The sequence below is a fragment of the Bombina bombina genome, chromosome 3, assembly GCF_027579735.1.
Source record: "Bombina bombina isolate aBomBom1 chromosome 3, aBomBom1.pri, whole genome shotgun sequence".
NCBI lineage: Eukaryota > Metazoa > Chordata > Amphibia > Anura > Bombinatoridae > Bombina > Bombina bombina.
In genome coordinates, this window is record NC_069501.1 from 964,961,575 (window position 1) to 964,987,919 (window position 26,345).

General features: G+C 41.6%; 1 protein-coding gene across 1 annotated transcript in view; it reads left to right on the plus strand.

Moving 5' to 3' along the window:
* RB1 (RB transcriptional corepressor 1) overlaps nt 1–26,345 on the plus strand; it is a 1,127,793-nt gene that overhangs the window by 55,189 nt on the left and 1,046,259 nt on the right. Inside the window, exon 2 of the mRNA XM_053708021.1 lies at nt 14,494–14,611. Coding sequence (XP_053563996.1) covers nt 14,494–14,611 — 118 coding nt within the window. The remainder of the gene's footprint in view (nt 1–14,493; nt 14,612–26,345) is intronic.

A 26,345-nucleotide genomic window follows, 5' to 3' on the forward strand; every position in this document is an offset into this window, starting at 1 on the left:
GAAAATGAGGTGTGATAACGGGACAAAAGCACTTATAAGCTTAACACCGCTTAAGAATGTGCCTTTTCTTTCTCTGCAAAATAAATCTATGGACTGTTTGACATAACGTAGTGTACAAAGTACTTCAATGAAACATTATTGCCGAATGTAATGTCTTATACTGTTTCTGATCGCACCGGATCACATAAGAATACTTCTCTGGTGTTATAAAAATATCTGACGGGTAGGCGTGTGTACATACGTAACAGGATACACACGCCTCTCAGAGGCACAGGGATTACACACCCCCTGCTCTCAGCCTATCGCAGAATAGATGATGCGATTGGCTGATGGATGAGTGACACAAATAATCTGAGGGATCTGATTGGCCGACGGGTCGTTTTAAGGAAGCCCAGGTGAAGTTGCGGGACGCCTTTGACAAAGCAGATGCGAAACGCGCGTCAGGCGTTCGCACTGCTTTTCCTCTTTGCTGATAATTTGTTTAAAATATAGATCCTCTATAGAATCGTAGCTGTTAACGTTGGCCTTCATTGGCAATATTTGTTTATTACTTGATCTAAACCTAGCTATTACTATAAAATTGATATTAATCGTAAAAAAACTAGCAATTTCCCCTACGGGGGTGCGCTCTCTTATAGTGGATATATATAGTGGCTGGGCAATTACCTAATAACGGCTTTAGTGGCAAATACTTGTGTAACTATACAATCTTTTTAAAGCACTTTAGCTAGTGGCTGGTACTATATGCCAAAGGAACATGTTAGCATTTGAAAATAGGTTGGGATAACGTAGAAGAGCTACTTTGTTCCTCCCTGCCTTTTATCTATATAGTATTGTTACGGTACCGCCTTATCTAGCTGAGTAGATATTGTGGAGCAGTTATTGTGGAGAGTCGATGTATTATAGTAATGTTTTCCAAGGAGTCCTTAATGTCAATAATAAGGGCATGCCTATTGATCATAAAAACAGAAAACAAAATAGAATAAAATAAAACAAAATAAATGAAATAGTATAGGTTGAGGAAAATTCCTCTGATTGTAGATTTATTGACAAGTATTGTATTAATTATCAATTACAGTTTTGAATATAAATTGCTCATTTCAAAAATTATTTGACATGCTTATGAATTATTTTTTTTTTTAATTCCTTATTTATTTGTATTCTTTTTTTCTACAATAGGCTAACATTGCATGTATTGACATAATATACTTAGTTTGAATCTTGGATTCTGACCACTTATATTTTTTTCTTTAATAATAGCACTTTTTTTTGTCCCATATGTTTCATCTGTTGGGGGTTTAATTAATATATCCTTGTAATTTTTTATCAAATGTCTTTTGGGTATAGTTTCTCTTGTGTTTGGAATCCCTTTGAATGTGCTTGTGTTTTTGTTTGCTCTTAGTAATTTGCAATATATCTCTGCAGCTTGTATATATGTTTTTTTACTTGTGTCAGATGTTTTTAATAAGTTTTGATTACAGGCTAATCAGGTCCCTTTTAAATATGGAGCCTGAGCAGCATCACATATCCTATGATTAAGTGCCTGGTGTGGCACGAAACTAGTCAGGAGTTTCCTGATATGTATCTATTTTAAGTCAATAAAGTTTCTACTTTTTTCAGTCTTCTATCTGGTGCCTTTTGTAGTGCAGCTGCATCTTTTTTTTCTTTAGAGACCCACAATTGCCATCTGTCGGCGATCCACATTCCAGGAGTGGACAACTGGGAGGCGGACTTCCTGAGCAGGCAGACCTTTCACCCGGGGGAGTGGGAGTGTTTTCCAGCCTGATTCTCAAATGGGGTCAGCCGGAATTGGATCTCATGGCATCTCGGGTCGAGGTCAAGGGACACTCAGGCTGTACTGATAGACGCTCTGGCGGTACCTTGGAATTTCAGTCTCGCATACCTATTGCCTCCGTTCGCTCTTTTACCTCGGGTCATTGCTCGAATCAAGCAGGAAAGGGTGTCGGTGATCCTCATTGCACCGGCGGGGCCATGAAGGATTTGGTATGCAGACCTGGTGAACATGTCATCTCTTCAAGGGCCCTTCCCTTCTCTTTGTACTCTAGCTAGGGTATTGATTCCCAATAGTAATTAGATGATCCGTGGACTCATCGTGCCATTAGAAAGAAAACAAAATTTATGCTTACCTGATACATTTCTTTCTTTCTTGACACGATGAGTCCACGGCTCGCCCTGTCTTTAGACAGGTTTGTTGGTATGTTATAAACTTCAGACACCTCTGCACCTTGTTGCTTCCTTTCTCTCCTTTACTTCGGTCGATTGACTGGGGTTGGAGGGAAGGGAGGGGTGATATTTAACAGCTTTGCTGTGGTGCTCTTTGCTGCCTCCTGCTGGGCAGGAGTGATATTCCCAATAGTATTTAGATGATCCGTGGACTCATCGTGTCAAGAAATAAATAAATTTATCAGGTAAGCATACATTTTTGTTTTTATTAAGATTTTATGTTGTAGTCAGTACATTTTTACTAAATCTGGCTCCACTTAACATTGCTTCCATCACCACAGCCCTGGATTTAACCCTTGCATGCGCTGGATTCATATGGGTAATTGGGTTAAATCACTGCTCCACACTTTTTTTTTTTTTTAAACCAACAATTTGGTGTAGCAATGAAATATAATTTTTCTGCTAGTTGTGTCTCTAACACTGTGCTGCATTATGTTGCGGCAAACTTGATTAATTTTTATAATGGTCAGGGCGGAGCTCGGCCGTGCAGGCAAATGGCCGTATTCTAGGATTGCTTCGTGCAGACGACCGGACCCGACATTGTTTAGGAGGTATGATCAGGTCCTAAACTGACTTCAGGAGATGAATGAAACTCTCCGGTGCACAATAACAGTGCTTACATGTAGAAGCGGAGCCATCGCAAGCTAACAACCGCCCTCTATCACTCGCACTCTGAAGACCTCTCAGACTACCAGCGCCATCTTTTTTTTTTTTTTTTTTTTTTTTTACAATTTCAGTGTCTCCGAAATATAACATCCCAGGGATCTGGGTAACTGACTCTCATAGCCACTGAACACCCTTACAACATGGCTGCCAAACGTCTGAACAAAAGCGAAAAGTCAACTAAGAACCAGATGTCTGCCCCTGTCTCAGCACCTTCTTTTACACATCTGAAGCTGCCGCAAATCCTAATTAAAATACTCAAGAACCAGAGGATGTAACCAAGGCCCCATATGTTAACGCAGAACCACACCACTCTGCTGCCTACCTCATTCAACTACAAAAGGATATTGCTAATCTATGACAAATAGGACTTTGCATCTCTAAAATCCCTCATCACCACTAAATTAACCTCCATACACAACAATATTAATGACCTAGGATCCAGAGTGGAGGAGGTTGAATATACTCAAAATACTATTAGTGAAATGTTGGGAGCATTTAATTCCCACGCTGCGGTCCAAGCATCCCAAATAGAGAGTTTGCAAGACAAGCTTTAGGATCTGGAGAACCGCAGCAGACGCTGGAGAGAGCTCACAGGGCATTGCGTCCACCTCCTCATCTGAACACACCTCCCAGAGATGTTATCTTCAAATTTCTGAGGTTTATGGACAGAGAAGACATATGGATCAAAGCAAGACGGACCTCGAAGTTATCTTTCATGGAACATACCCTACAGATCTTCCCGGACCTATGCCCCAGCACCATACAAAAGAGAAGGGACACCAGATTCATCACCACAATTCTTCAAGAAAAGAATATAAAATATAGGTGGGGTTTCACATTTAGCCTGGTGATTAACCACGAGAGACACACCTACGTTTTATAAAGGCCTTCAGAATCTAGAAGCGATTTCAAAGGCCTTGGGGCTGAATCTGAGACCACCGCACCCACTGGACTCTACTACCTCAAGATCTATAATCCGACAGGATGTGTTGCACTAAAAAGTTCAAGGAACACAGTGGCGCAAGGTTCAGTCTAAGAAACGTAAAGACAACTCATGAACTTGTCTTCAAGAAACCTGCCACTGCCCAGATGTCCTCGTTGCGTGAGACCAATAAGTACTTATACCGTAATCATATTCATAAATTCATATTCAATATCCTTTTTTATGCTCTTATCCTGATAACATTGCCTAAGAACATTTATTTTAGTGGTTGGTTGATGTTATCACGCACTGTGTTCAGGGCATTGAGGTATTATTTTCCTCCTCGGGTCACAATGTAGCCCTCAGAGGCAATTTTTTTTCACCATATATAATGTACTGTTACTCATCTCTCCCTATGTTGTAGTCACTGCTAATTAGCATTAATATACCACAGTATATATAGGATATAATGTCAAAGTTCAGGTCCCAGTACTCTGCAGACCCTCAATTTATACTAGTTATTTTTAATCTCTTTAAAGTTATTTTTTCTAAAGTTATTATTTCATTATTCAGAAATATGATTATTGAATTTTACCTTGTTTGCTTTTCTGTACAGTGAGTGTTATTGTCTTCTTGCAAATGTCAATGTTGAAACCAACTACTTTCTTGTCAGACACCCTTTACCACTGTTCTCACTGTCGTAATGTAAATCTATCACAATTGCTCCCAGCTTGTATATGATCACTGACTTACCCCTCAATGGTACAGACTAATGCTTCTCTAAACATAATCACTATTAATGCTAAGGGTCTCAATAGCCCGAATAAACGGAGTATAGCTATCAAAGACCTTCATAATAACAAAGGGGACTTAATTTTTTTGCAGGAAACTAATTGCCTTCATAATAAATAACCCAAAAACCCAATTACTGAGTTGAAAGCCCAACTTTACCCGTCTGATGAGTCCCTTAAGACAAAACTTCACATTGTAAATTCTCTTCTCGATAAAGACTGTAAACAAGTGGCCTTAGATATAATACGAAGGGAACAACAAATGTAGTAGAGTTTTTGCCCGTTAACTTAAACGCAAAATTAACCAATCCTATATCTTGTCTATTACAAAGTCTGACAAATCCATAGCTTACTCTACAAAAGACATTACGGAGGCCTTTCATACTTACCTTTTATAACATTTTATCAAATCAGCAGGGTCCCCAAGAACAAACTACTTACAGTACTAAAAGTGACATTGAATCCTTTTTGCACAATATCGACATCCCGACAATCACCCTCGAATAACAGACCATATTAAATAACCCTTTTACCAGTGAGGAACTGCAATTAGTTATTAAGGACCTACCAATGAACAAGGCGCCTGGACCTGATGACTTTACTAATTACTATTATAAGAAATACGCCTCCATCCTGACCCCACACCTATTAACCATTTTTAACTCCATTTCGGATTCAAACCTGTTCCTGACCCAATCACTAATGGCACATATCACCCTCAACCCTAAGGAAGGTAGGGACCCCTCTAGAGTGGAAAATTATAGGCCTATTTCCCTGCTGAATACCGACATAAAAATATATGCAAAGCTACTGGTGAATAGGTTAAATGCTCTAATCCCAGAACTGATCCATGCGGATCAAGTCGGATTTATACTGACAAGAGAAGAGAGACCTAATACTGTCCGCGCTGTCGATTTAATTAATTATGCCACCACTCACCAAGTGCCTTTGGCAATCCGCTCAACAGACGCAGAGAAAGCCTTCAACCGCGTCTGTTGGTTGTTTTTTGAGAACTTTTGAGAACTCTATTACCACCCTGTGTTCTTGGAGACGCAAACAGATGACATAGATAAGAAGAATAAATGCATTTTAATGACTATCCTACCGAAAATCCTTTACCTATTTCAAACGCTCCTGATTCCCCTACCACATTCTTTCTTACCCTCCCTGCAAAATAAAATATTTGAATTCCTGTGGAATAAACGTTGTGCTAGAATCAAAAGAAAGATTGTGCCAAACCCTGAACAACGGTGGTCTTGGAGTCCCAGATGAAATGCTTACCAGAAGGCTACACACCTACAAAGAGTAGTTGACTGGTTCACAAATTATGACACTAAACTATGGGTAAAACTTGAACATGACATAGCACATTCTATACACCTGGGTGTCCAATGTTGGACACCAAGGGCCCTGCATACTTTACCAACTCATAATACAGGAGACCTTTTCGATTTGTGGAAAAGTTCTGGTGGAATACCCCAATATCTCCTCAAAATATTCCCCATTGACATCTCTAATAAATAACATCGAGTTTCTCCCGGGACTTCACATACCACCGAGGATTATTAAAGCATTAGAGCATTGATAATTTGCCACCTGGGAAATAATTCTTTACAGACGAGACTTACATTAGTGGAGGTTGGTTTCCTGATGTTTAATTATTGGTTCTTTTACCATCAATGCTACACACATTTATCCTTGCACCGACAAAAACATAATATGCTTAGATTTTTATAATGGACGTACAGGTTACGTTCTACAAAAACTGTCATTAAATGACCAAGGACGTACCCTGTACGTCCTCAGAGTTTTAAAGCGCTGGAAGCGGTCATGGTCGCTTCCAGACGCTTTTAGGGTATTGCAGTGATGCCTCGATATTGAGGCATCCTGCAATACCCTTTTTTAAGCATCCGATGCAGAGAGCCACTCTGTGGCCCTCTCTGCATAGGCCAGCGATGGTGTTGGTCGGTGGGAGCCATTGCAGGGGGGCGGGTGGATGGCACATCGCTGGAGTACATCTGGCTAGTGCTGGAATTCACTTGCGGGGGTCGTGCGCTTACGCGATCACTAAGCAATAAGTCATGCGAGAGGAGGGTGGGAGAGGGAGGGGGGAATAATGTTGGGAAAGGGATCTGGGAGGGGTAGGGTATTGAAGGGGGGCAGCTACACTACAGAAAAATTTGGGATTTATAAAAAAATAAAGGCAGTTTATTGCAAAATGGGTACTGGCAGACAGCTGCCAGTACCCAAAATGTTGGCAAATAGTTAGAGGGGGGAGGGTAAGAGCTGTTTGGGGGCCCCGGGAGATTGTGTGGTATGGGGGAATCCTACACTGCAGAAAATTATATAATATATATATAAAAAAATAATAATTTTAAACTGGCAGACTTTCTGCCAGTACTAAAGATGGCATTGACAATAGTGAGTTGTATGTACAATGATTATATAAAAACATTTTTCAATATGCACATATATAACAAATGCACATTTAATGTGAAACGATCCGTTAACATATTAAAAAATGTTTTTATATTTTTAGTCATGACGTAATGAGGGGAATCCTACACTGCAGAAAATATATAATATATATATATATATATAAAAAAATTTTTTTTAAACTGGCAGACTTTCTGCCAGTACTAAAGATGGCATTGACAATAGTGAGGAGTATGTACAACGATTATATAAAAACATTTTTCAATATGCACATATATAACAAATGCACTTACTTTTAATGTGAAACAATCCGTTAACAAAATAAAAAATGTTTTTATATTTTTAGTCATGACGTAATGAACGACAACCCACTAATATGGGCTGTGCAATAGTTCATTGCTTCCTCCAGTTGCTTATCATAATATTTAATTGTCGGCATGCGCATTGCATCCCTTGAGCTCACGCATCTGCTTCTGAAGCCAATATTATCCAGGGATAAACGTCTTCAATGACGTTGCGCAAGTCTGCGCATGCACATTGCGGCTAAGTGCTGCCATTTTCAAACCTGGGTTCTCTGCCTGGATTGGGTACCCAGCAAGGGTACCCACTGAGTGGGTTTTGAAAATATTAAACAAAATAAAATATAATGGCGGCGAAAAAGTACATTTCTCTTGTTAAGTGTGTTCAGTCCACGGGTCATCCATTACTTATGGGATATATTCTTCTTCCCAACAGGAAGTTGCAAGAGGATCACCCAAGCAGAGCTGCTATATAGCTCCTCCCCTCACATGTCATATCCAGTCATTCTCTTGCAACCCTCAACAAAGAAGGTCGCGAGAGGAGCTGGAGTTTTTACTTAACTATTCTTCAATCAAAAGTTTGTTATTTTAAATGGCACCGGAGTGTGCTGTTTTTCTATCTCAGGCAGTATTTGGAAGAAGAAACTGCCTGCGTTTATTTTCTATGATCTTAGCAGGCGTAACTAAGATCCACTGGCTGTTCTCGACATTCTGAGGAGTGGGGTAACTTCAGAAAATGGGAATAGCATGCGGGGTCCTCCGCAAATGAGGTATGTGCGGTACATTATTTTCTGGGAATGGAATTGACTAAGAAAATACTGCTGTTACCGTATGATGTAAGTACAGCCTTAAATGCAGTAGTGGCAACTGGTATCAGGCTGATAAATGTATGCGCAGTCAAGTTATTTTCTAGGGACTAGAATTTGACTGAGAATATACTGTTAAAACTGAAATAATACTTAAGCCTTATCTGCAGGGGTAGCGACTGGTAGCAGGCTTAGTGATAACTTTGCATGACATTGGAAAATGTTATTTTTTAATAAAACGTTTACTGGCATGTTATTCGTTTTTGTGAGGTACTTTGGTGATAAATCTCTTTGGGCATGATTTTTTTCCACATGGCTGACATATATTTTCTGCATGGAAACCGTTATATCAGGGCTCCCACTGTTGTGATAGGAGTGGGAGGGACCTTGTTTTAGCGCCTTGTTGCGCAGTTATAATTCTAGCACAGTCTTCCTGCTTCTTCCTCCTTGATCCAGGACGTCTCTAGAGAGCTCAGGGGTCTGCAAAATTCATTTTTAGGGAGGTAATCAGTCACAGCAGATCTGTGACAGTGTGCTCGACTGTGATTAAAAGCGTTAAATCTTAATTGATATCCGTTTTATCCGTTTTGGGTATTGAGGGGTTAATCATCCTTTTGCTAATGGGTGCAATCCTCTGCTAATATTACACTTCTTGTTAAGAATTGTTTAATTATATCTGTATTTTTGAAGCGCTGCAGCGTTTTTTTATATTGCTTGTAATCTTATTGAAAGTGATTTCCAAGCTTGCTAGTTTCATTGCTACGTCTGTTTAAACATGTCTGATTCAGAGGAAACTGTTTGTTCATCATGTTCAAAAGCCAATGTGGAGCCCAATAGAACGATGTGTACCTATTGTATTGATATTGCTTTGAATAAAAGTCAATCTGTACCGATAGAGAAACTATCACCAGACAACGAGGGGGAAGTTATGCCGCCTAACTCTCCTTACGTGTTCAGTACCTGCGTCTCCCGCTCGGGAGATGCGTAGGATTGAGACGCCAAGTACATCTAGGCCCTTACAAATCACTTTACATGATATGGCTAATGTTATGAAAGAAGTATTATATAATATGCCCGAATTGAGGGGCAAGCGCGATAGCTCTGGGTTAAGGACAGAGCGCGCTGATGACACGAGAGCCATGTCTGATACTGCGTCACAATTTGCAGAACATGAGGACGGTGAGCTTCATTCTGTCGGTGACGGTTCTGATCCGGGGAGACCGGATTCAGAAATTTCAAATTTTAAATTTAAGCTTGAGAACCTCCGTGTGTTACTAGGGGAGGTATTAGCGGCTCTGAATGATTGCAACACGGTGGCAATCCCAGAGAAATTGTGTAGGTTGGATAGATACTATGCGGTACCGGTGTGTACTGACGTCTTTCCTATACCAAAAAGACTTACAGAAATTATTAGTAAGGAGTGGGATAGACCTGGTGTGCCTTTTTCCCCTCCCCCGATATTCAGAAAAATGTTTCCTATAGACGCCACCACACGAGACTTATGGCAGACGGTCCCTAAGGTGGAGGGAGCAGTTTCTACTTTAGCCAAGCGTACCACTATCCCGGTGGAGGATAGCTGTGCTTTCTCAGATCCAATGGATAAAAAATTAGAGGGTTATCTTAAGAAAATGTTTGTTCAACAGGGTTTTATTTTGCAGCCTCTTGCATGCATTGCGCCTGTCACGGCTGCAGCGGCATTCTGGTTTGAGTCTCTGGAAGAGGCGATTCGCACAGAGCCATTGGATGAGGCTTTGAGCAAAGTTAGAACCCTTAAGCAAGCTAATGCGTTTGTTTCAGATGCCGTAGTACATCTAACCAAACTTACGGCTAAAAATTCCGGATTCGCCATACAGGCGCGCAGAGCGCTCTGGCTTAAATCCTGGTCAGCGGATGTAACTTCCAAGTCTAAGCTACTTAACATTCCTTTCAAAGGGCAGACCTTATTCGGGCCCGGCTTGAAGGACATTATTGCTGACATTACGGGAGGTAAGGGCCACGCCCTTCCTCAGGACAGGGCCAAACCGAAGGCCAAACAGTCTAATTTTCGTGCCTTTCGTAACTTCAAGGCAGGAGCAGCATCAACTTCCTCCGCTCCAAAACAGGAAGGAACTACTGCTCGTTACAGACAGGGTTGGAAAGGCAACCAGTCATGGAACAAGGGCAAGCAGGCCAGAAAGCCTACTTCCGCCCCTAAGACAGCATGAAGACAGGGCCCCCTATCCGGAGACGGATTTAGTGGGGGGCAGACTTTCTCTCTTCGCCCAGGCTTGGGCAAGAGATGTGCAGGATCCCTGGACGTTGAAGATTATATCTCAGGGATACCTTCTGGATTTCAAAACCTCTCCACCACAAGGGAGGTTCCATCTTTCGAGGTTATCAACAAACCTAGTAAAGAGAGAGGCATTTCTACAATGTGTACAAGACCTCTTAATCATGGGAGTGATCCACTCAGTTCTGCGATCGGAACAGGGACAAGGATTTTACTCAAATCTATTTGTGGTTCCCAAAAAAGAGGGAACCTTCAGACCAATCTTGGACTTAAAGATCTTAAACAAATTCCTAAGGGTACCATCGTTCAAGATGGAAACCATTCGAACCATCCTACCCATGATCCAGGAGGGTCAATATATGACCACAGTGGACGTAAAGGATGCTTACCTTCACATACCGATTCACAAAGATCATTATCGGTACCTAAGGTTTGCCTTTCTAGACAGGCATTACCAGTTTGTGGCTCTTCCCTTCGGGTTAGCCACGGCCCCGAGAATTTTTACGAAGGTTCTGGGCTCACTTCTGGCGGTACTAAGACCACGAGGCATAGCGGTGGCTCCGTACCTAGACGACATTCTGATACAAGCGTCAAGTTTTCAGAATGCAAAGTCTTCATACAGAGATAGTTCTAGCATTTCTGAGGTCGCATGGGTGGAAAGTGAACGTGGAAAAGAGTTCTCTGTTACCACTCACAAGGGTTCCTTTTCTAGGGACTCTTATAGATTCTGTAGAGATGAAGATTTACCTGACGGAGTCCAGGTTATCAAAGATTCTCAATGCTTGCCGTGTCCTTCATTCCATTCCAAGCCCATCAGTAGCTCAGTGAATGGAGGTAATCGGCTTAGTGCCATTTGCGCGCCTGCATCTCAGACCGCTGCAACTATGCATGCTCAGTCAATGGAACGGGGATTACTCAGATTTGTCCCCTTTGCTAAATCTGGACCAGGAGACCAGAGATTCTCTTCTCTGGTGGTTGTCACCGGTTCATCTGTCCAAAGGAATGACCTTTCGCAGACCAGATTGGACGATTGTAACAACGGATGCCAGTCTTCTAGGCTGGGGAGCAGTCTGGAATTCCCTGAAGGCTCAGGGTTCGTGGACTCAGGAGGAGAAACTCCTTCCAATAAACATTCTGGAATTAAGAGCAATATTCAATGCTCTTCTAGCTTGGCCTCAGTTAGCAAGACTGAGGTTCATCAGATTTCAGTCGGACAATATCACGACTGTGGTTTACATCAATCATCAAGGGGGAACCAGGAGTTCCCTAGCAATGTTGGAAGTCTCGAAGATAATTCGCTGGGCAGAGTCTCACTCTTGCCACCTGTCAGCGATTTACATCCCAGGCGTAGAGAACTGGGAGGCGGATTTCCTAAGTCGCCAGACTTTTCATCTGGGAGAGTGTGAACTTCACCCAGAGGTATTTGCTCAACTGATTCGTCGTTGGGGCAAACCGGATCTGGATCTCATGGCATCTCGCCAGAACGCGAAGCTTCCTTGTTACAGATCCAGGTCCAGGGACCCGGGAGCGGTGCTGGTAGATACATTAGCAGCCCCTTTGGTTTTCAACATAGCTTATGTGTTTCCACCATTTCCATTGCTACCTCGACTGATTGCCAGGATCAAACAGGAGAGGGCATCGGTAATTCTGATAGCGCCTGCGTGGCCACGCAGGACCTGGTATGCAGACCTAGTGGACATGTCGTCCTGTCCACCATGGTCTCTGCCTCTGAGGCAGGACCTTCTAATTCAGGGTCCTTTCAACCATCCAAACCTAATTTCTCTGAGGCTGACTGCCGGGAAATTGAACGCTTGATTCTATCTAAGCGGGGGTTTTCGGATTCGGTTATTGATACATTAATACAGGCTCGGAAACCTGTGACCAGAAAAATTTACCATAAGATATGGCGTAAATATTTATATTGGTGCGAATCCAAGAGTTACTCATGGAGTAAGGTTAGGATTCCTAGGATATTGGCTTTTCTACAAGAGGGTTTAGAAAAAGGTTTGTCCGCTAGTTCGCTAAAGGGACAGATTTCAGCTCTGTCTATTCTTTTACACAAACGTCTGGCAGAGAATCCAGACGTCCAGGCCTTTTGTCAGGCTTTGGCTAGAATTAAGCCTGTGTTTAAAGCTGTTGCTCCTCCGTGGAGCTTTAACTTGGTTCTTAAAGTTCTTCAGGGTGTTCCGTTTGAACCCCTTCATTCCATTGATATTAAGCTTTTATCTTGGAAAGTTTTGTTTTTGATGGCTATTTCCTCGGCTCGAAGAGTCTCTGAGTTATCTGCCTTACATTGTGATTCTCCTTATCTGATCTTTCATTCAGACAAGGTAGTACTGCGTACTAAACCTGGGTTTTTACCTAAGGTTGTTTCTAACAGGAATATCAATCAAGAGATTGTTGTTCCATCATTATGTCCTAATCCTTCTTCAAAGAAGGAACGTCTTTTGCATTATCTGGACGTGGTCCGTGCTCTGAAGTTCTACTTACAGGCAACTAAAGATTTTAGACAAACTTCTTCTCTGTTTGTCGTTTACTCTGGACAGAGGAGAGGTCAAAAGGCTTCGGCTACCTCTCTCTCTTTTTGGCTTCGTAGCATAATACGTTTAGCCTATGAGACTGCTGGACAGCAGCCTCCTGAAAGAATTACAGCTCATTCCACTAGAGCTGTGGCTTCCACCTGGGCCTTTAAGAATGAGGCCTCTGTTGAACAGATTTGCAAGGCTGCAACTTGGTCTTCACTTCATACTTTTTCCAAATTTTACAAATTTGACACTTTCGCTTCTTCGGAGGCTGGTTTTATGAGAAAAAGGTTCTACAGGCAGTGGTTCCTTCTGTTTAATGTTCCTGCCTTGTCCCTCCCTTCATCCGTGTACTTAGCTTTGGTATGGGTATCCCATAAGTAATGGATGACCCGTGGACTGAACACACTTAACAAGAGAAAACATAATTTATGCTTACCTGATAAATTTATTTCTCTTGTAGTGTGTTCAGTCCACGGCCCGCCCTGTCTTTTTAAGGCAGGTTCTAAATTTTAAAATTATAACTCCAGTCACCACTGCACCTTATAGTTTCTCCTTTCTCGTCTTGTTTCGGTCGAATGACTGGATATGACATGTGAGGGGAGGAGCTATATAGCAGCTCTGCTTGGGTGATCCTCTTGCAACTTCCTGTTGGGAAGGAGAATATATCCCATAAGTAATGGATGACCCGTGGACTGAACACACTACAAGAGAAATAAATTTATCAGGTAAGCATAAATTATGTTTTTTGAAAATAAAGAGTGATTTGAAAAGTGTATTTTTTTCTAAACTTTTAATTGAATTAGGCTAAGTTTATTTTTGGTTACAGTGTCCCTTTAAAATGTAACTTATGCAAATTTTGAATAATAAATGGTTTGGAAATAGCAAATTGCTACTTGTACTTATTGCCCTATAACTAGCAAAGAACATGTAAACATTGGGTATTTCTAAATTCAGGGTTTTTTCCCCCATCATATTTTATTATTTTTATAGTAAATTATAAGATATGATGAAAATAATCTTTAGAAAGTACATTTAATGGCGAGAAAAATAGTATATAATATGTGTGGGTACAGTATATGAGTAAGAGGAAAGTTACAGCTAAATAGCCCGGGTCCCTAATGGTAAGAAAATTGAAAAATGGTCTGGTCACTAAGGGGTTAAACAATAACAATTTTGGTGTTGACTGTCCCTTTAAAGTCAAAATTAAACTTAAAAACATGAAATCCAAAAATTTTCAGAGAACACAATTTTTGGAAGCGATATCTAGATAGGTAACGTGCACAGGAAATAGTGCTGCCATCTAATGCTTTAGCTAATGTTTAACACATCTATCCTCTATCTCTGTTAGTGGAAACTTCTCTAATTACCAATAACTCTCCCTTATCATTCTTAGTGAACATTGATGTGAATGTATGCAGCAATGCATTCTTGTTGCTTTTCACTTTTTATTGATCTTTCAGAAGATTGGTAGACTAGTATAATTTTTTTTTATGCACTAAATGGGTTTGGGATTCTCATTCTTTATTTCTTTTCAGGCATGAAACCAGCGACCCTGAATTTGGTGCATTGTGCAGGACTTTAAGGATATCTGACACTGTGCAAAAAAGAGCAAGACAAGCCTATGAGAAATTGATCTCTTCACAATGTGTGTTTGTAAGTATTTGTTTTTCATTTATACTTAGAGATGTAAAATTTCCCTAAAATTTGAAGACATGGAAAAAATGACATGAAACTCCACATTTTTCTATTGTGATTCACATAGAGAATGCATGTTTAAACAACTCTTATTTACTTCTATTATCAAATGTTATTCAATCTCTTGGTATCTTTTGTTGAAAAGCAGGGACATAAGCTCAGGAGTGTGCATGTGTCTGGTGCATTATATTACAGCAGGTTTGCAAGACTGTTATCCATTTGCAAGAGCACTTGATGGCAGCACTATATTTTGCCATGTAATACTCCAGACACCTCCCTAGGTATCTTTTCAACATAGAATATCACGGGAACAAAGCAAATTTGGTAATAGAAGAAAATTGGAAAAACATTTTTTTTTAAATAAAATTGTTTGCTATAAATCACAAAATAATTTTTTGGGGTTTCATAATCCTTTATAGGCCTTACAGAGAGGCCAGAAACCATTCAAACAACTATACCAACAATATGGGGCGCAATCCGATATACGGCGTAGGTTTCGGCACAAGTGAGGGAACCCACGCTGCTTGTAATTTCACCTCTCACATCGGGGTATTACATATACCCCGCCGGCAGTTCCTAAAGTGCCGTAATTCTGATAAACTAGAAATATGCGTAAGTAAAAATTTCTGGAGTCGCCAGTGACTTACGGCACTTTAGAAACTGCCGTCGCCTAAGAAAAGTAACTAAAATTTTAAATCTCCCGTAACTGTCTAACACGCCTCCCAAAAATAAGCCCGACACGTTTACCCCTATATCAGCAATCTCCCCTCTCACTCCTAATAATAAATGTATGAACCCCTAGACTGACAACCCCCTACAACGCAATAAGCCTAATTATTAACCTCTAAACCGCCATAGCCCACACCACAAGTAATAACTAAATTATTAACCCCTAAACTGCCATAGCCCACGCTGCAATAAACCTATTCTAGTATTAACCCCTAAACCTCCATAGCCCACAAATCCTATTAAATCTATTAACTCCTAATCTGCCGCCAACGTCGCCGCCACTATAATAGTTATTAACCCCTAAACCTAACCCTAACACCCCCCTAACTTAATTATTTAAATAAATCTAAATATTACTATTATTAACTAAAGTATTCCTATTTAAAACTAAATACTTACCTGTAAAATAAACCCTAAGATAGCTACAGTATAATTAATAATTACATTGTAGCTATTTTAGGATTTAATTTTATTTTACAGGCAACTTTGTATTTATTTTAACTAGGTACAATAGCTATTAAATAGTTAATAACTATTTAATAGCTACCTAGCTAAAATAATTACAAAATTACCTGTAAAATAAATCCTAACCTAAGTTACAATTATACCTAACACTACACTACCATTAAATTAATTAAATAAATTAACTACAATTAGCTAAAATTAAATACAGTTAAATAAACTAAACTATAGTACAAAAAACACTAAATTACAAAAAATAAAAAAAATTACAAGAAGATTAAACTAATTACACCTAATCTAAGCCACCTAATAAAATAAAAATGCCCCCCAAAATAATAAAATGCCCTACCCGATACTAAATTACAAATGGCCCTTAAAAGGGCCTTTTGCGGGGCATTGCCCCAAAGTAATCAGCTCTTTTACCTGTAAAAAAAAGACAATCCGTGTCTTTTATATGTTAGTCTATGGGTAAAAAAACTACGTCCGACGGGTGAAATATATGTGCCGCATTTATATGCGGCGCTGTATATAGGATACCAAAAATGCGCAAAACCCGGCGTCGCCGGCATTTGCGGGCGCTGCCGCATCTGTAACGGGGGCCATGGAGCCCCAAGCAAAAACAAAACATTTTTCCCTTGCATTGGAGAATTGAATCCTCTGTATTTGAATTGTATTCTAGCATTTACTTATCCATGGAATTGCAATATTTCCCCTGAGTCTTTTCCATCTCTATACCTGGTTGTTTTAAAAGTATATGAAACCAAAAAAGTTTTGTTTCTTTTTTTCTTTTTTTCTTTTCTATCGTATGATGATGGCAGTTCATAGTGTCCATAACATGTTGGCTAAAATTCCTGCCGCTATGAGGAGGCCAAGAACCCACACAAGAACTTTAAATCCCTTCCACCTCCCATCTCTCCTCCATTTTGTTCTTGAGAATAAAGGTGTATATATACTCAGATCAATGTGAGACCCTTTAACCCTGGGAAATCTCATTCACAGAAGAAAAAATTCCCTTGTTATGTGTGCTGTATTTCCCTGGGGATTTCAGCTATAACTACTCTCATGTATTGCGGAGGCATGTCCCTAGGCCACCCCTGTGGGAAAATGGTATTTCCTCATAAATTATCTGCTGTACTTCATCAAGCACTGGATGGGCTCTCTGCTGGATACTGCTACAGTTTGGTGCCTGGTAAACCGGTGGAGGGGTGCTACTTGCCACAGCACAGACACAGCCCGCAGGCTATTGGAAAGCACTCTCACACAGGTACAGCATAGCCAGGGGACTTAGCTTGCTCTTCTACTTACTCAAAATGTTCCTGATTTTCAGAAACATAACTGCCCTACATCAATCAGTGGCATATACAGATACCTGACAACCTTTTTGCACCCTTTGGTAGCCCAGGGATCCTCCTTTTAGAGACCCATCCGGTTTAGCTTTATAGCAAACAGGGACTGTTTTTGGGGGTTATGTTTTGACGGTTTATTTCACTGTGTTTTATGATGATTTAAGCCTCTGAGGCACTGGCAGTGTTCAGAGTGGTAGCATCGCCCCCTTAGCCTGACACTCTTTCTTCTACAAGATATGACGAGTCCACGGATTTCATCCTTACTTGTGGGAATATTATCCTCCTACTAACAAGTGGCAAAGAACACCACAGCAGAGCTGTATATATAGCTCCTCCCTTCCCCTCCATCCGACGAGGAGCAGCTCCATCTTAAAGACATCCGGCGCGGAGCACCCTTCCAGCACGACGGACTAACGACGAATGACGGTTCTTTTAAATGACGTCATCCAAGATGGCGTCCCTCGAATTCCGATTGGCTGATAGGATTCTATCAGCTAATCAGAATTAAGGTCTGAAAAACAATTGGCTGATTAAATCAACCAATCGGATTTCTCCATTTTTGCCATGTAAGTCCTTGTGCTGGAAATTAGATGCCAAATTGCGTGTCTTTTATATGTTAGTCTATGGGTAAAAAAAACTACGTCCGACGGGTGAAATATATGTGCCGCATTTATATGCGGCGCTGTATATAGGATACCAAAAATGCGCAAATCCCGGCGTCGCCGGCATTTGCGGGCGCTGCCGCATCTGTAACGGGGGCCATGGAGCCCCAAGCAAAAACAAAACATTTTTCCCTTGCATTGGAGAATTGAATCCTCTGTATTTGAATTGTATTCTAGCATTTACTTATCCATGGAATTGCAATATTTCCCCTGAGTCTTTTCCATCTCTATACCTGGTTGTTTTAAAAGTATATGAAACCAAAAAAGTTTTTTTTTCTTTTTTTCTTTTCTATCGTATGATGATGGCAGTTCATAGTGTCCATAACATGTTGGCTAAAATTCCTGCCGCTATGAGGAGGCCAAGAACCCACATAAGAACTTTAAATCCCTTCCACCTCCCATCTCTCCTCCATTTTGTTCTTGAGAATAAAGGTGTATATATACTCAGATCAATGTGAGACCCTTTAACCCTGGGAAATCTCATTCACAGAAGAAAAAATTCCCTTGTTATGTGTGCTGTATTTCCCTGGGGATTTCAGCTATAACTACTCTCATGTATTGCGGAGGCATGTCCCTAGGCCACCCCTGTGGGAAAATGGTATTTCCTCATAAATTATCTGCTGTACTTCATCAAGCACTGGATGGGCTCTCTGCTGGATACTGCTACAGTTTGGTGCCTGGTAAACCGGTGGAGGGGTGCTACTTGCCACAGTACAGACACAGCCCGCAGGCTATTGGAAAGCACTCTCACACAGGTACAGCATAGCCAGGGGACTTAGCCTGCTCTTCTACTTACTCAAAATGTTCCTGACACCCTTTTTGCACCCTTTGGTAGCCCAGGGATCCTCCTTTTAGAGACCCATCCGGTTTAGCTTTATAGCAAACAGGGACTGTTTTTGGGGGTTATGTTTTGACGGTTTATTTCACTGTGTTTAATGATGATTTAAGCCTCTGAGGCACTGGCAGTGTTCAGAGTGGTAGCATCGCCCCCTTAGCCTGACACTCTTTCTTCTACAAGATATGACGAGTCCACGGATTTCATCCTTACTTGTGGGAATATTATCCTCCTAACAAGTGGCAAAGAGCACCACAGCAGAGCTGTATATATAGCTCCTCCCTTCCCCTCCACCTTCAGTCATTCTCTTTGCCTGGGTTATACTAGGAAGAGGTAAAGTGAGGTTTTAGTTTCTTCAATCAAGAAGTATTTATTTCTCTTGTAAGGTGTATCCAGTCCACGGATTCATCAATTACTTTTGGGATATTCTCCTTCCCAACAGGAAGCTGCAAGAGGACACCCACAGCAGAGCTGTCTATATAGCTCCTCCCCTAACTGCCACTCCCAGTCATTCTCTTGCAGCTCTCGACAAGAAAGGAAGTATCAAGAGATGTGGTAACTTAGTGTAGTTTATCTTCAATCAAAAGTTTGTTATTTTTAAACGGTACCGGCGTTGTACTGTTTTTACCTCAGGCAGAAATTAGAAGAAGAGTTCTGCCTGAGGTTTTTGATGATCTTAGCAGGTTGTAACTAAGGTCCACTGCCGTTCTCACACATAACTGAAGAGTATGTGAAAACTTCAGCTGGGGGAATGGCCTGCAGAATTACCTGCACTGAGGTATGTTCAGTATATTTTTTTCTAGAGAGATGATAAGGTCTAGAAAATGCTGACAGTGCCTGATATATTTAAGGTAAGCCTGATTACAGGGATTTAACAAACGACTGGGATCATGCTTGCAGTAAAGGGTAATATTCATGTTAATTGCTCTTATTACTTAGTATGTAAAACGTTTGCATGATATATAAACGTTTTTTACTGAAGGTGATAAATCTTTATTTGGGGCCTAGTTTTCCACATGGCTGATTAGATTTCTCCTAGGAGTAGTTATTTATGGCCCTTTCACTTTGAGTGCATGGTGGGAGGGGCCTATTTTTGCGCTCTAATTGCGCAGTAGTTTTTACAGTCTGCGACATCCAGCTTCCCTGAAGGAGTCCCCTGACATATAGGACCTCTGTAAAGGGTTTTTGTGCCTACAAAAGTCGTTTTAAGGGCAGGTAGGAGCCACAGTAGAGCTGTGGCAGTTTGCTTGTGACTGTTTATAACGGTTTTACCGTTTTTCTGATTCGTTTTTTGAACCTGAGGGGTTAATCATTCATTTGCAAGTGGGTGCAGTGCTATTTTAGTCTATTATACACACTGTAAAAATTTCGTAGAAATGAAGATTTACCTGACAGAGGCCAGGTTGTCAAAACTTCTAAATTCCTGCCGTGTTCTTTATTCTACTTCTCGCCCTTCAGTGGCTCAGTGTATGGAAGTAATCGGCTTAATGGTAGCGGCAATGGACATGGTGCCGTTTGCCCGCCTACATCTCAGACCGCTGCAACTTTGCATGCTCAGTCAGTGGAATGGGGATTACACAGATTTGTCCCCTCTACTAAATCTGGATCAAGAGACCAGGGATTCTCTTCTCTGGTGGCTATCTCGGGTCCATCTGTCCAAAGGTATGACCTTCCGCAGGCCAGATTGGACAATAGTAACGACAGATGCCAGCCTTCTGGGCTGGGGTGCAGTCTGGAACTCCCTGAAGGCTCAGAGCTCGTGGACTCTGGAGGAGGCACTCCTTCCGATAAACATTCTGGAACTAAGAGCGATATTCAATGCTCTTCAGGCTTGGCCTCAACTTGCTGCGGTCAGGTTCATCAGATTTCAGTCGGACAATATCACGACTGTAGCCTACATCAACCATCAAGGGGGAACAAGGAGTTCCCTAGCAATGTTGGAGGTTTCAAAAATAATTCTATGGGCAGAGGTTCACTCTTGCCATCTATCGGCTATCCATATTCCAGGAGTAGAAAACTGGGAGGCGGATTTTCTAAGTCGGCAGTTTTTTCATCTGGGGGAGTGGGAACTCCATCCGGAGGTATTTGCACAGTTGATTCAACTTTTGGGCCAAACCAGAACTGGATCTCATGGCGTCTCGTCAGAACGCCAAGCTTCCTTGTTACGGATCCAGGTCCAGGGATCCCAAGGCAGCGCTGATAGATGCTCTAGCAGCGCCTTGGTCCTTCAACCTGGCTTATGTGTTTCCACCGTTTCCTCTGCTCCCTCGTCTGATTGCCAAGATCAAGCAGGAGAGAGCTTCGGTGATTTTGATAGCTCCTGCGTGGACTTGGTATGCAGATCTGGTGGACATGTCATCCCTTCCACCATGGACTCTGCCGCTGAGGCAGGACCTTCTACTTCAGGGTCCTTTCAACCATCCAAATCTAATTTCTCTGCGTCTGACTGCTTGGAGATTTAACGCTTGATTTTATCAAAGCGTGGTTTTTCTGAGTCGGTCATTGATACCTTAATTCAGGCTCGAAAGCCGGTCACCAGGAAAATCTATCATAAGATATGGTGTAGATATCTTCATTGGTGTGAATCCAAAGGTTACTCATGGAGTAAGGTCAGGATTCCTAGGATATTATCTTTTTTCCAAGAAGGATTGGAGAAGGGATTGTCAGCTAGTTCCTTCAAGGGACAGATATCTGCTCCAGATGTTCAGGCGTTTTGTCAGGCTTTAGTTAGAATCAAGCCTGTGTTTAAACTCCGCCATGGAGTTTAAATTTAGTTATTAAGGTTCTGCAAGGGGTTCCGTTTGAACCTTTGCATTCCATAGATATTAAACTTTCTCTTGTAAGGTGTATCCAGTCCACGGATTCATCCTTTACTTGTGGGATATTCTCCTTCCTAACAGGAAGTGGCAAAGAGAGCACACAGCAGAGCTGTCCATATAGCTCCCCCTCTAGCTCCACCCTCCAGTCATTCTCTTTGCCGGCTCTAAGCAATAGGGTCCCTCTCGGAAGGGTAAAGTGAATGTGGTGTTAGATTTGTAGTTTTTGTTCTGCAAGCAAAAGTTTGTTATTTTAGATGGTACCGGTTTGTACTATTTACTCTCCTGCAGAAAAGAGATGAAGATTCTGCAGGGAGGAAAATGATTTTAGCATGTTGTAACTAAAATCCACTGCTGGACTGAGGAGTACTAGAAAACTTCAGTTGGGGGGAACGTTTTTGCAGGTTAGGCTGCAATAAGGTATGTTCAGTCATTTATTTCTAGACTGTGGTAATGCTAGAAAAGGACTGATGAGATCCCCATGAGGGAAGGTAAGCTTTATTCAGAGACTTAGTATGGAATTACAAGCTTACAGAACAGGGCTAATTTAGGCTGGTTGACACTATTTTATGGCAAACGGTTTTTACTGATAAAGATCGTTTTTTTGAGACACTTTGAGGTTACTTTCAGGGGTTGCTACCCACATGGCTATTATTATAACACTTAGGAGTGTTTTTTTAGGCCTCACAACACCGGAGTAAGGTGGGAGGGGCCTAATTTTGCGCCTCAGATGCGCAGTTAGACTGACTAGATCTTCAGGCTGTTTCACATGGAGGGTCCTGCTGCAGTTTGAGGGCCTATAAGAAGCTTTTTCCCCACAAATCTGGTTCCTAAGGGCAGTTAGGGCCACAGCAGAGCTGTGGCAAGGTGCTGAAGTCGTTTTAACCGGTTGTTAGCTTGCTATTGATCCGGTTTGGGCATTAAGGGGTTAATCGTTTTTCTTGCTAGTTGTGCAATCTTACCAATGCTTTAGGTACATACTGTGAAAATTTCAAAAATTTTGCTGCATTTTTCACTGTTTTGGAAAATTGTGTGCCTTTTTTATCTCTTAAAGGCGCAGTAAAGTATTTTGCTGCATTTTTCACTGTTTTGGAAAATTGTGTGCCTTTTTTATCTCTTAAAGGCGCAGGGGGTATTTTTGTGAAAACTGACAATTTTTTGATCTAAGTTAACTTTAGAGTTTTATTTCTCCCCTTACTACTGGGGTGCAATAATTTTTGGAGCAATCAATAAGTTTAAGTTAATTTTTAAGGCAAATTAACGTTCTTAAAGCAGTTTTGGAAAAATTGTGCGCTTTTTATTTCTTAAAGGCGCAGTTCACGTTTTTTTCAAAAATTTATTTAAAGCAATAAATAAAGTGTTTAAACAACTTCTGTGGTTATTACTAGTCTGTTCAACATGTATGACATTGAGGAATCTCATTGCTCTATGTGTTTAGAAGCTATTGTGGAACCGCCCCTTACATTGTGTACCTCTTGTAAAGACCATATTTTAGGTCAAGAAAGTGTGCCTAAGGATGATTCTCAGTCTGAAGAGAATCAGGATATGCCATCCAATTCTCCCCAAGTGTCACAACCTTTAACGCCCACACAAGCGATGCCAAGTACCTCTAGTGCTTCTAATTCTTTTACTCTGCAGGAGATGGCTGTAGTTATGTCAACTACCCTTACAAAGGTATTATCTAAATTACCAGTGTTATAGGGTAAACGCAGTAGGTCAGGTATTAATGTAAATACTGAATCCTCTGATGCTTTATTGGTTATTTCTGATGTACCCTCAGTGTTCGGAGTTGGGGGTCAGGGAATTGCTGTCTGAGGGAGAGCTTTCAGACTCAAGAAATATGTTACCTCAGACAGATTCGGACATTATGTCCTTTAAATTTAAGCTTGAACACCTCGCCTGTTACTTCGGGAGGTTTTAGCGACTCTGGATGATTGTGACCCTATTGTAATACCACCAGAGAAATTGTGTAAGATGGACAAATATTTAGAGGTACCTACTTACACTGATGTTTTTCCGGTTCCTAAAAGAATTTCGGAAATTATAAAAACGGAATGGGATAGACCAGGTATACCGTTTTCTCCCCCTCCTAATTTTAAGAAAATGTTTCCCATATCAGACACCATTCGGGACTCGTGGCAAACGGTCCCTAAGGTAGAGGGAGCGATATCTACCCTGGCTAAAGCGTACAAATATACCCATTGAGGACAGTTGTGCTTTCAAAGACCCTATGGATAAAAAGTTAGAGGGTTTTCTAAAGAAATTATTTATTAATCAGGGTTTTCTTTTACAACCTACGGCTTGCATTGTTCCAGTAACTACTGCAGCAGCTTTTTGGTTTGAGGCTCTGGAAGAGTCTCTTAAGGTTGTGACCCGTTAGATGACATTTTATATAGAATTAAAGCTCTCAAGCTAGCTAATTCTTTTATTACTGATGCCGCTTTTCAAATTGCTAAATTAGCGGCGAAAAATGCAGGATTTGCTATTCTAGAGCGTTGTGACTCAAATCTTGGTGTGCTGATGTGTCATCAAAAACTAAGCTTTTAGCTGTTCCCTTTAAAGGTAAGACCCTTTTCGGGCCTGAATTGAAGGAAATCATTTCTGACATTACAGGAGGTAAAGACCATGCCCTACCTCAGGATAAGTCTGTTAAGATGAGAGGTAAACAGAATAATTTTCGTTCCTTTCGGAATTTTAAAGGAGGACCCTTTGCTTCCTCTTCCTCCACAAAGCAGGAAGGGAATTTTACCCAATCTAAGTCAGTCTGGAGACCCAACCAGAACTGGAATAAAGGTAAACAATCCAAGAAGCCCGCTGCTGCTACAAAGACAGCATGAAGGGGCGGCTCCCGATCCGGGACCGGATCTAGTAGGAGGCAGACTTTCTTTCTTTGCCCAGGCTTGGGCAAGAGATGTTCAGGACCCCTGGGCGCTGGAAATAGTGACCCACGGTTATCAATTGGAATTCAAGGATTTTCTCCCAAGAGGGAGATTTCATCTTTCAAGATTATCTGCAGACCAGATAAAGAGAGGCGTTCTTACGCTGTGTTAAAGACCTTTTTACTATGGGAGTAATTTGTCCCGTTCCAAAATCGGAACATGGACAGGGGTTTTACTCAAACCTATTCGTGGTTCCCAAAACAGAGGGAACTTTCAGACCCATTTTAGACCTCAAGTGTCTCAACAAGTTTCTCAGAGTCCCATCGTTCAAAATGGAGACTATACGAACAATCTTACCAATGATCCAAGAGGGTCAATATATGACTACCGTGGATTTGAAGGATGCTTACCTTCATATTCCTACCCACAAGGATCATCATCAGTTTCTAAGGTTTGCCTTCCTGGACAAACATTATCAGTTTGTGGCTCTTCCCTTCGGGTTGGCCACAGCACCCAGAATCTTCACAAAGGTTCTAGGGTCTCTTCTGGTGGTTCTCAGAACGCGAGGCATAGCAGTGGCGCCTTATCTGGACGATATTCTTATCCAGGCGTCAACGTATCAGCTGACAAAATCTCACACAGTGTTGTCTTTCCTGAGAACTCACGGTTGGAAGGTGAACATAGAGAAGCGTTCACTAGTTCCACAGACAAGGGTTCCTTTTTTTGGAACTCTGATAAACTCTGTAGCTATGAAAATATTTCTGACGGAGGTCAGAAAATCAAAGATTCTACATACTTGCCGAGCACTTCAGTCCATTCCTCGGCCATCAGTGGCTCAGTGTATGGAGGTAATTGGAATAATGGTAGCGGCAATGGACATCATTCAGTTTGCTCACTTTCATCTCAGACCACTGCAGCTCTGCATGGTCGGACAGTGGAATGGGGATTATGTGGATTTATCTCCTCAGATGAATCTAGATCAAGAAACCAGAGACTCTCTTCTTTGGTGGTTGTCGCCGGATCATCTGTCCCAGGGGACTTGTTTCCGCAGACCCTCGTGGGTAATGGTGACAACGGACGCCAGCCTACTGGGCTGGGGTGCAGTCTGGAATTCCCTGAAGGCTCAGGGTGTTTGGACTCAGGTGCAGTCTCTACTTCCAATCAATATTCTGGAACTGAGAGCAATATTCAATACGCTTCAGGTGTGGCCTCAGTTGGCTTCGGCCAAATTCATCAGATTCCAGTCGGACAACATCACGACTGTGGCATATATCAATCATCAGGGGGGGAACAAGGAGTTCCTTAGCGATGATAGAAGTATCCAAGATAATCCGATGGGCGGAGGCAATCTACATCCCAGGAGTAGAGAACTGGGAAGCGGTTTTTTAAGTCGACAGACCTTTCATCCTGGGGAGTGGGAACTCCACCCGGAGGTGTTTGCCTCACTGATTCTCCTATGGGGCAGACAGGAATTGGATCTGATGGCATCTCGACAGAATGCTAAGCTTCCAAGATACGGATCCAGGTCGAGGGATCCTCAGGCCGAACTGATAGATGCCTTGGCAGTGCCTTGGTTGTTCAGCCTAGCTTATGTGTTTCCACCTTTTCCTCTCCTTCCACGCGTGATTGCTCGAATCAAACAGGAGAGAGCTTCAGTAATCCTGATAGCGCCTGCGTGGCCACGCAGGACTTGGTATGCAGATCTAGTGGACATGTCCTCTCTGCCACCGTGGAAACTTCCTTTGAGACAGGACCTTCTCATTCAAGGTCCTTTCCAACATCCAAATCTAATTTCTCTGCAGCTGACTGCGTCGAGATTGAACGCTTGATTTTATCGAAGCGAAGATTCTCTGATTCAGTTATCAATACTTTGATACAGGCTAGAAAGCCTGTCACTAGAAAAATCTATCATAAGATATGGCGTAAATATCTTTATTGGTGTGAATCCAAGGGTTACTCATGG